An 11,296-nucleotide genomic window follows, 5' to 3' on the forward strand; every position below is an offset into this window, starting at 1 on the left:
CCCCCCCCCAACACTCTGTGGTTCTATATGTGCTGAAAAGAGAAGAGTAAGCTTAGAGTAAATCTAATGAATCAAAGGAATAAATGATAATGATAGTAAAGAGTAAAACCCAAACCCAAAAGACCACAACACTCCTGTGTTGTCATTGTCTGAGTGTCTGTCCCTATCTCTCTTGGAGGCTGCAGGCATCAATTTACATAGTACAACCAGTAAACAAGGTTGAAGAATCCAAAGGTGATTGGAAAAATGATTCTTGACCACTTGTCAATGGTGCTGACATCTGTTAGGTCTGGAATTTTGAGCTTCAGCTTAGATGACCGCCGACGGAGACGGCAGTTGGCACGGTTGCGGGCTGCGGCATGGTGGGTCAGCGGGACATGGCGGTCCAGGGTTGGGTGGTGACCAAATCCATCCCGGGAGGCCAGCTGCTTGCGGAACTGAATTCCTGAGCCTTCAAAGGACATGACAGAGTTTCGAGAGTCGCCAACGCTGCTCATCATGTCCGTGGCCAGCAGCTCGTTGTTCATATCCAGAGTGCTGAGGAGGATGTTACCGTAAGGGTCAACCTAGAACAGGGGAGACAGAGAGAAAGCTAGCAAGGATGCCTTGTGCACTGTGTGCACAGCTATGCCACCAGGGATGATTTTGAACTGCTTTCTGTATATTGATACTGGTCTTTGGGTTGTAAGTGGGTTCTGAACCTGAACTTCTGCATTTGCAAAGGTCATCCATTGATGTTGGTTGCTCACAGGCTGGAGCCTGTGCTTGCAGTGAGTTGAGTAATGTGTTTGTGCCAACAGAGTAGGACCAAAAGCCACAAGGGTACCTTGCAAGAGGGTGGTCTGATGAAACTGTCTTGAGGATAATGACCAAATGATCAAGGAGAAAAATTCCCAGTAAATAATGGAAAGAGATCCTTCTCAGCATCTGTCTGCAAACTTCAGTAGATCTATGTTTATCAGACAAGGGAACTGGAGTTTCTTGTGGTGAAGAGATAGGCTGCTCCACAGCTCATCCAGGACTGAATGAACAGTGGAGAGTTTGAATTCTCCTGCCACAAGGAAAGAAGGGAACAAACCTGCTCTCTCACCCTCTTTTCTTCATAACGATGGCGCTCATTGTTGGCCTTGCTGATCCGTTCACTCTGTTTCTTCTGCTGCCGAGGGCCTCGTCCAAAGAATATGTAGTTGACAAAAGCATATTCCAGGAGTGCCAGGAACACAAAGACAAAGCAGCCCATGAGGTAAACATCAATAGCCTTGACGTAAGGGATCTTAGGGAGAGTTTCCCGCAGATGAGTATTGATGGTAGTCATTGTGAGTACCGTGGTGACCCCTGTAAGGAGAGGGTAGGTATTCTGTTATCAAGGTGGGGTGGTTTCCTGAAATGCCTATCTCAGATTTCCCATCCCTTCTCCCATCTGGGCTGAACCTCAGGAGGGTTGGAAGCAGCAAAACTGGGAAGAAAATTGTCATTATTCTAAGATCTACTGCCCATTGCAGAAAGTAAACAAGCTGTCAAAAGTGGGAGAAAATGTAAAAGCTCAGTAGCATCAGGACAATGTGGATCAATGTTCTCTGGACCTCAGTTCTCTGAGTCCTCCCCGATCATCCTTCTTTCAATCACTGTGATAGGAAATACACAGTTTTGTTTTCAGTCTCTCAAATTTTTTCCTCATTCTTTCCTACTTCATGAACTCGTCACAATTCCCTGGGCACTACTGAATGCCTAAGTATCCTTGACATGAATTTCTAATATGCTGTGACTTTCTAATGCCATAAATATGAGAAGGAGATAAGAGACTACCACTTCATGAGTCTCTCTTCTTTTACCTGCCTCAAGGCTTCTATCTATTTCCTTGATTCCATCAATTCCTACCTTTCTCTCATCAGCTTTACCACCCACTACTTCAATTATCTGAGCTCCTTTCATGGCTCTCATGTTCTCCTTTTTATGTCTACTCATATTTCCTGCATCTTAAATAAACCTTTATTTGACTATCTACTCGGTCTACTTGGTGCATCATGATTACACTCTCAGCTTCATTCCTTTCCTTCAGTTCGTTCTTAGCCCCTGGCCTGTGAACTCTCAAAATGGCCACAGATTTGTCTCTTCAAGAGTGCCTCAGAAAGTAGCAATTGGGCTTCATACTTCTTTTGGAGCAGAAACTCTGTTGCTTCAACCTAGTTCTTCTTTTCCCTCTTCCCAATCTCAGCTGCCATGTTTTTGTTACTACTTTGCTGATTTCCTTTTCCTCAAATGTCCTTCCTCCTCTTCTCTGTTGGCAGCATTCCAGTCCAAGTTCTTTGTCTCTAGCTCTCTTATTCTACATGGTTTTAATTTGCTCTTCATTTTTTAGCCCTATCTCTACTGTGATTGCTCCCACATTTGTCTGTGCATCCCGGAGTTGTGCTTGTCCTGTTTCCCCATCAACTTGATTGTTTTTAGTGTCATTCCCAACAAAAGACTTAGAGAGCTAATAGTCTTCAGTTCAAAGAAAAGAAGAGGGAGTGCAGACACAATGATAATTTTTGAATACCCAGAAGTCTGGTAGAAATTAAGGGGGAATAAAATGTTCTCCATGTCCACCAAAGACAGACAAATTGCATCGGAGATTTAGAACAGAGGAAAAGGGGGGATTTCTGGTTGTATGAGCAGGCTAATCCAGAGGAATAGTGGTTAGAGAAGGCTGCAGATTCTCCTTCTTTGAAGGTTCTTAGGAACAAGTTAGATAGAGAGCTGTCAGGAATGGCTCGTTGAGAGCTGTTCCAGTTCTGATCTACAATGTTTTTTCTTCTGTTTTCTCCAGATGTCAGCTGAAAATCAACAGCTGTGCATCTCAAGTCCACCCTTCTGCTTGTACTCTTCATGTGAGAGTCTACTCTGTCTACTATGTCTAGGAATGTCTACTGTGGTCTCTTTTTACTCTCACTAATGATACTCCTGTCACTGCAACTTACCTTTTCAATTTACTGTCTTCCTCTTTTCCCTTCCTTGATCCAGCCTCTCCAAACAGGCACAGACAAATCATTTCTTTTATATGTTTTTGTACAAACCACCACTGCTCTGCCTTCTCCTAAATCTAATTTAAGCCCCCAGCCTTCTCTGTAAGACCCAAACTTTACCTGTTCTCCATTCCTTATCAGAAGCTTTTCCCCACCACAGGAAATTTTCCTCCCTTGTCTCTCCTATTTCCTCTGAACTTTCTATCATGTTGCATAGCCCCATTCTGATATGCCAGCTACCCCACTTTTCTCCTGTTCCTTCTTCAAAATCCTCATCTGCAATCCACCCCCACTTCCCTTCTGTTGCTTAAAAGATCTCTTTTTTTTCTCTTATAGGAAAACATCCCTATTTAGGGGCGCATATGTTTAAAAAAATCTTTTACTTCACTGTCCCACATTTGACTTTGGTTATGAAGGTCTTCAGTCACAAAAAAGAATCTGTATTGGGCCTAAAATATCATGAAATTGTGTAATGTCACTTTCTTTATCTCCTTAAACTTTTAGTCATTCACTCACCATTCTTACTGCTCTTTGGCCATCCACTCTTAGCATTTATCATCCAACTAACCTGCTCTCAGCACACCTGTTAATCAAGAGATGCCCAGACTTATCTATTTAAGAAAATAAGTACAAACTGGAGTGAGGGAGCTGGTGGGTTCATAGCATATCATAGTCTCATGCTTCTGAGAAGCTGTGACCATTTATACTTCCGTATGTAACAAATTCCCCACAGAAATCTATAATGTAACTTTTACTGATTCAAATAATACAGACTCAAGCTTGGGAGACATTGATATTTCCAAAAAAAGTAACTTCAGGCTGAAAACCTGCAGTTTGTTCTCCAAGGAGATGTCATTCTTTTGGGATGACAAATTTGACAGAACTATCTGCCTTGTTTAGCTGCTACCTCATCAAGAAAAAGATATTTTCTTTCTTAGAACTGTCCTGTTTGATTTCCCTCAGATATCATATTCTTCAGTGTATAATGAAAAGGTACCTACCCAGTGCCACTCGTGCAGCAGAAGCATCATAATTGATCCAGAAGGACACCCAGGACAGAATGGTGATGAGGATAGATGGCATGTAAGTCTGCAGGATGAAGTAACCAATGTTCCTCTTAATTCGGAAACTCAAAGATAAGCGCAGGTATGAACCTGTCAATGAGATATTAAAGGGAGATCTTGTCTGAGAGGAAGGCAAAGTCGTGTTTTTAGTAGGAGCTTCCATTTGGAAAATGTTCTCAAGAGGCAGAGATAATGAGGAATCTCTCCTCTTTTTTTTTCCTTAGATTGTACAGACTCATCAGAGAAGAGGGTCTCTTCAGAGTCTGCTCAATTGGCTAAGAATATTAGGAAGAAAGGAAGCTCTATGCACGTTACAGTATTATATCAGACATCATGGGAGAACGTCTGTTCAGTACTCAGTTGAAACTGCCTTTGTGATATGTGCCAATAAGATTTGGGCTTGCACGGGAGACTTCAGCCCTATATCTGGATGCAGTAAGATCATTTTCCATTGTATCATGTGCTAGTTTTTCCTCCAAATAGCAATGAAGATATGAATAGTATTTTTCCCATGCTGTTCTAAAACTGGGTTATGGTCAGACTGGGCAAATTCATACACAAATAGAGTACCATTGGTTGATCTGTAGATCTTTTTTCTTTTTCAAGTTCCTCCTAATCTTTTAGCAAATCTAATGAGGATAGTGACAGGAAGAAGTACTTTTACAATTCTTCTACTGGAACATGGTATTTTGACAGGACAAAGCAGCAACTCTCTCACTGCTGTGAAACAAAGTCCAAGCCATTCCTCCTTTTCACCTCCTTCCCTAAGCAACACAACAGACTGAAATATGAGTGTAATTGTGGGTTGGCAGCTAAGCTAACAAGAGAACAACAGTCTGTAATGATCAGGGAGGAAGACTGGGAAAAGGAGGTTATATTTTCTCATCATTGTGTATCATTTATGCAGTTTGAATGTTTTCGTTCACCAATCATTTTCTTTTTAAGGTCGTATCCACCCAGATTGCAAAGTTCTTTTGGAAGGAACATGGCTTCTTGCAGATGTCTAGATTACTGATGCAATGGGACCCTGCTCCTAGCATGTCCAGTGAGGTACCACTGTAGCAGCATCCCCATCTGCCACTGCCATGGACAGACTTTGGCTGTTACTTCACAGCATTTCAAAAATCATCCAAGTTAACACGTGTGGCACTCCGCTTAGGCAGTGAACTCCATACCAGATCAAAATGAAGTCAGCAACCAAAATCCAAACCCTTAATTGTCCAAGGTGTTCTCTCCAGATCTTGTAGTGTGCAGATGGGCCATTTGCTGTTCAAGAGAAATATTCTGCTTCTTACTGTTGCACCTACATTGATTTGAGAGCCAGTTTCAAACCACATAAATACAAGATAAAGGCTGAGAACCTTCTAAGGAGGTTCTGTTTTGGATTTAGCTGGTGTTTCAACTAAGAAATGAAAACAACTGTAATAAAAATAAAAATGATTCCACAAGTCTTTGAAGAGTCAAATTTGATGGGTACAGAAGACGGCTCTTTTTCAAACGAATAGGGCCTGAAGCCTAGAACCTAATTTAATACCTCAGAATCTAAATCAGATGAGCAACCACATTGACCTGGATCAACAGAAGGTTTATGAACTCCATCACATCTCTTGGGCAGAGACTCACCGGTGGTGAAGACCACTTCCCTGCTGACCAGTCTCTGCTCGATAATGGTGAACTGGGGCAGTTCTAGCACCTCCATCCCTGTGACAGCTGAATCATTTCCTTGCCAGAAGAAGACAATGTCATCAACTGTGTAACCATCTGCAGAGGTGGAAAAGCACAGAGAGAAAACTAAGCTGACAAGCTGCAGCAAATGACTCCCCCATTTTCTCTAAGGTGATTTGGAAGAGGATCCAAAGGAAAGCCCACACCACCAGACAGCAAGCACAGCCCTTCCTTGCTGACGTCATTTTCTTCAGCTGAGCTGGGCAATACGTTCCCCAGGAGAGGAAAAAATTGGTCAGAACTCCCCCTTCTGGCTAGGATTCAGGAAAAAAAGGTGGGATATGGTCCATCATATCTTGACTCGTGCTACATAATCTCCATAACTAACATGACAGGGAGTTGTGCATCAGAAGCTGCTATCAAATGCACAAAACATTGCATTTTGCTTTTTAAAAGCTGCCTCCTTTTACCAGAAGGGGGAGATCACAATACATTCTGATGCAGACCAGGTAAACAGAACCTCAAAATATTAAAGATTCCCAGAGAGAAAAAGATTTACAACGATGTTGAGAAGAAACTTGAGCATCAGTACATCTCTCTCTTAAATACCCTCAGTCATAATTTGGAAGCACACAGAGCCTCTGAGACCGGGGGCTGTTTTTGCCAAGCTCTGGCTGGAAAGAGCACTAAGGGAAGAAGAAAGTAGGCGAAATCCAGCTGGTGACAAATGTTCATTCCTTATTTTTCATGGTAATGGATTTGTTCAGAGGTCAACTCAACTGAGGGCACAGCCTTAAGCTTTTTAACCCCAAACAATCCAAGGCAGGAAGGGCTGCACAGGCTGTGGGTACTGAGAAGCCCACAGCCATATCCCAGGTGCTTCAGCCTCATTTGGAACAAGGCCTGGGCGACAAGAACATGCAGCTCCTCTCACATCAGTGTGATGATCACAACCCTGCCCATTGCACATGTGTGCAAGGATTGATCTCCGCTCGTAATTCAGTGCTGCTTGTGCCAAGGTCAGTTTTGCAGCACCACAGCTGTTTCCAGACATTTCTTATTCTAAGAAAAGTGTGGAGCTGCATGGGAACACCTCTGTGCTCAGAAAAGAACTGTGATATGTACAGGCTTTGGTACAGCACCACAAAGCTTTGTTCAGAGCATGATCTTCACCTATGCCCCCAGAAAGCCTGTATTTACAACCTGCACTGCATCACGACATCACGACAGTCAGCCTCAGCCATGAGCCCTGGCAGCAGAGGTGGTTGGCTAGCAACACCCAGCAAGGTCAACATCTGCTACAGAGAGCTGCCACTGAGGCCAGCACCAGTTTATTAGTGACAAGATGAGAATGAAGAGCTGTTGGATGCACCATAGAGGAGAAGGAATTATTCAAATTGGCCTCAGGGCCAAGGATTCCCTCTGCTCACAGCTGAGCTTTTGAGGACAGTGTGATGCTGCAGCTCCTGGGTGGCCAAAGTCCTGAGCAACCTGTTCCAATCTCACGGCCAAGCCTACTTTGAGCTGGGGGCTGGACTATGACACCCTGAGATCCCTTGCAAACTGCATTATTTGATGACTCTGTAGCCTCCAAGCCCACGTCTTGTGCTTTTGGTCATTACTGTTCTTATTCACCGATGCTAAAGAAGTGGAAAACTGTTATCAAGTGCTATACCAGATCCGTTTTGCTGTGAATCGACCAAGCCAGGCCTCCACCTCCTCCCTGGTGGCAGCCAGTCTGCTCTGTGGATGACTGTGGCGAAGCACCTAGACCCACGAGCTCAGGGAATCAGAAGGACCCTGAGGTCACCTCACCCACTGCAGACACCCATGGTGGCACAGGTTGCTGTGGTGCCCCATTATCCCAGCTTTGTGCACCTGTCCCAGAGCAAGGAGCTGACACCAAGCATGGAAAGCATTGCTCCCAGCGCCTGGTTCCTGTGGCTCAGAACCTCACAGCTAACAATGTGTGTGAGCTTATATTTGAATCCATCAAGCTCAGACCTTAAGACACCGGTGGCCACTCTGAGTTTTTCAACGAGGTTACGGAGCCCTTCCCACCCTATGCAGAGGTGCACCCAACCTGTAAACAACTCACCTCTCCACCTCCTTGCAGTAAACAAAGCAGGCTGAGCTATTTCAGTTCCTAACTGCAAAACATCTGCTCCAGCCCTTGAATGCTTTTTAGCATCTTTTTCTCAACCTCTTCTGATTTCTCAACTTCCTTTCTAAATTATGGAAACCAAAATTAGAAAGAACCCCTTTCCCAGTCTCACCAGCGACACATGCAGAGGCCAATCGATTCCCTGCTCTGAGTCACTGCTCTCCTGGTTTATATAACCAAGGCTTGCTCCAGCCCTCTGTGCCAGAGCCTTGCTACAAAGCCTCCAGCAGCGATCTTGGGGCTGTGATCCCTCCATCATTTCCCCCGGTCTGGGCTCGTGCAGGTCCCATCCTCAGTCTGGCAGCCTGGCTACTGCGCCCAGCCACAGACCTCCACATTTAGCTGTATTCAGATGTACTCAGGATGGATGTATTCAAATTGGGATGTATTCAAATGTGCAGCAAGCAGGCCACGCAGACTGCTATCTTCATCATCCACAAATTTAACAGCAGTTACTTCAAATTTACTTCCTGATCAGCAATGAAAATGTCAAGTTACAGTATCTAAGCTTAGGAGCTCTCGCAGTTAACTCGCTCCATCCCATTCATCCTATGACCTGCTGATACTGGGAACCGATCTTTTTTTCTAATATTATTATTCAGTATGAAATCAAACATGTTTTTCAAGAATCCATTTTTTTTTAAGTGGTTCTAAAGGGAAAGGTTGCTCAGTCTAAAAATAAATGTTCCACTTTGATTTGCAGCTTTAGAAAAGAAAACCAAGTTTCCACTTCAATTTTAAAAAGCAAAACAACTTTCAGAAAGTCATTTCAACCTGAAATATCATGAAGTATTGATACAGCATCTTAAGATGCCAGATGAATGGCCTGGTTGCTGCCAGCCTCATCACTTTTTTGTTGAGTCCTGGCACACAATCAGGAGGGGGGTCACGGAATGAGGGCTGGTTTGGGGGCAGTGGCTTGGATCAACAGGCAGTGTTAGCATGGGCTTATCCTCTGCAGGTAAGTTCAACACACTGCTATGGGAAGGAGATCCCAGCTTCACACTGCTGCTTTCTTCTCAGAAAGAGTGGTGAGGCATGGTACAGGCTGCCAGGGAGGTGGTGGAGTCACCATCTCTGGAGGAGCTCAAGAACTGTGGAGATGTGGCACTAAGGGATGCAGTTAGTGGGCAGTATTGGTGGAAGATGGACGATTAGACTAGAGATCTTAGAGATCTTTCCAACCTTTGTGATTCCATGATTCTACAAACTCAGCACTTCTGCATTACAAGGTTATTTTGGTGGGGTTTTCTGTTTGTGTTCATTCTGTTTTTTTTTAAAGCCAGGCATGAGAGGAGCATTGTTTCAAAGCTGTGTGGATGTGAAAACAAACAAAATGGAGCCCTGCAGATTTCCAGTGTGCGTGAGTGTGAGAGACAAAGGCTCTTAGCAAGGAAACCACGAGTCTCTTCATCTCGGCGTGGGTCTTGGAAATACTGTAAGGAAACGTAACTTCAACTAACAAATTGGCTTGACATGTCCCATTAAGAACAAAATCGCAACATGGGGAACTGTGGGTAATTCTCTGCCTTCTGTTTTCTTGGTTGTACCGTAAACTATTCTCAAAATACAAAAGAGTGCCAAAAATGACATGCCATTAGTGCCTCCAAGTGGACCTTATTTACATCCCATTACCCGCCACGCCAAAAACTGCTATCGCTGCACATCCCGAGTGGGACCAGGGCTGCCTGGTAGAGGAGAGGCTGGGAAGGCAGCGCCGTGCCTTCCGACTGCTGATGCCATGGGACATCTTTTATGAAAAAAGCAATTCTCTGATAATCACTACTGAAGCTGCATCATCATTACTGTGAGATCTGCTGCTCTGGACCGCTCCTATGGGAATACTGCAGTGCATTTTTATGAGGGAGTGCCGGACCTCCCTTGGCCAGAATGATCAGGGAGGCTTTTCATGGGAGTCCAAGAAAAATCCAGATGGGGAGGAGCTGTGGGCTCTGCTCCCACCTCCTGCAAAAAGCAGGCTCAGCCACCACTGAGGGCACCTTCCCAGGGCTATCTTAGGGCTGAGATAGCCTTCTCCACCCTCCCAAAAGTGAGAGTGATTTTAAGTGTCTCGCCTGCTGCCAGAGCTCCATTTTCCCAAGCACTTCACCCTGGGGATGGAGTTTGAATGAGGGAGCCCAGTCCTGCCCCAAGGGGCATCCTTGTGAATGGGTGGCCTTAAAAGCCCTAGGAGGCAGCCCAGGGGTGGGAGAGGTGGCTTGTTTGGGTCAGCATTGCATACGCACAGCTCTCAATCTCCAGCGTGCAGTTCTGCTGGTCCAGTGGGTACCTCCGCAGGTCCATCATGCAGGCAGCCGTGGTGGTGATCCTGAAAGAAGATGGGGGAAAAAAAAATAATAACAATAATGAATATTTTTTAAAAAGGAGAAATGAAAGGCAGATGTGAAAGTCAGGCAGCATTTGGGGCCGCTGTTTCCCTGGAAACCAGAGAGAGCCACGGTGGGAGGGCAGAGGGAGGTGTGCGGGGGGCTGGATGCAGCTCACACTCAACTGCATGGCTTACACCCTCCGTGACTCACGTCAGCAAGGCTGTATCTCTGTTAGCAGGGTGGGGAGGGATTGGTGTTCCTCCCCTGTCTCTCCAGGAGAAAGACAAAGAAACTGGGAGTAGGCAGAGCTATGAGCAGAGCGGGGAGAGGAGAGAGATGTCAGATTGTGAAAGAGAGGCTGAGGGCAAGTGTCCATAGAACAGAAAAGCATTGATCATATTATCCTGCAATGGCCTCTTTCCTCCCAAATTGCCCCAAGAACCCCACTGTGCCCCTCCATTACACTCACTGCCCTCCTGCTCCTGCATTGTGTGCTGGTGGCTCCACTAACAGATTCACTCCTGTGCAAGTGATTCACCTGACACATGTGTACATATGTGCATCCCCTAGGAAAATAAACATAGGGAGAGAAAAAGGGCTGGGGTTGTTTTAGGGGTGTCAGTGCCAGGCAGTATTCTGTGAAAGGTTTACATGCATGTGGGTGCATCTGTGTTACACGGTGCACACAAAGGAGCATTGCTTTCTGGGTTGGGGCATTTTGCAGTGGGGCAGGTGGGGTGCAGGCACAAAGCAGGGAGAGAGCAATTCAGCTGCTAACTGCCAGCCCTGAATTTAGCAGGCTGCCCCAATTTCTCAAATTTATTGCTCCCCTCACCCCTTAATGCAGTTGTCTTCCTGTGCAGAGTTGTGTGCAGAGTACTGAAAACGGGGGAGAGATTGGTGCATTCCCCCCCCCCTTCTTTTTTCAATTAACCATCTGGAAGGCATTAATCAAGCTACACATTTTTTACTATGTAGGCATAACCAGTGAACTGTTAACGAGAAAGCTTTATCTTCTGAGCCCTGTGGATGGGGAGAGAGAGAAAAGAGGGGGAAAAAAAAGAAAAA

General features: G+C 45.1%; 1 protein-coding gene across 2 annotated transcripts in view; it reads right to left on the reverse strand.

Moving 5' to 3' along the window:
- Positions 1-7: 7 nt before the first annotated feature.
- The window catches only part of LOC100543007 (gamma-aminobutyric acid receptor subunit beta-4), a 66,687-nt gene continuing 55,398 nt past the window's right edge, over positions 8-11,296 (reverse strand). Inside the window, exons 5-9 of one of the 2 annotated variants that reach the window (XM_010715273.2) lie at positions 10,145-10,227; positions 5,693-5,830; positions 4,007-4,159; positions 1,091-1,335; positions 8-566 (exon numbers count right to left, since the gene is read on the reverse strand). In XM_010715273.2, coding sequence (XP_010713575.1) covers positions 189-566; positions 1,091-1,335; positions 4,007-4,159; positions 5,693-5,830; positions 10,145-10,227 — 997 coding nt within the window. In that variant the 3' untranslated portion in view covers positions 8-188. Of the gene's footprint in view, positions 567-1,078; positions 1,336-4,006; positions 4,160-5,692; positions 5,831-10,144; positions 10,228-11,296 lie in introns of both variants that reach the window. The other variant, XM_010715272.2, reaches the window with a different exon arrangement.

Source organism: Meleagris gallopavo, chromosome 9, assembly GCF_000146605.3.
Source record: "Meleagris gallopavo isolate NT-WF06-2002-E0010 breed Aviagen turkey brand Nicholas breeding stock chromosome 9, Turkey_5.1, whole genome shotgun sequence".
In the NCBI taxonomy this organism is placed as follows: domain Eukaryota; kingdom Metazoa; phylum Chordata; class Aves; order Galliformes; family Phasianidae; genus Meleagris; species Meleagris gallopavo.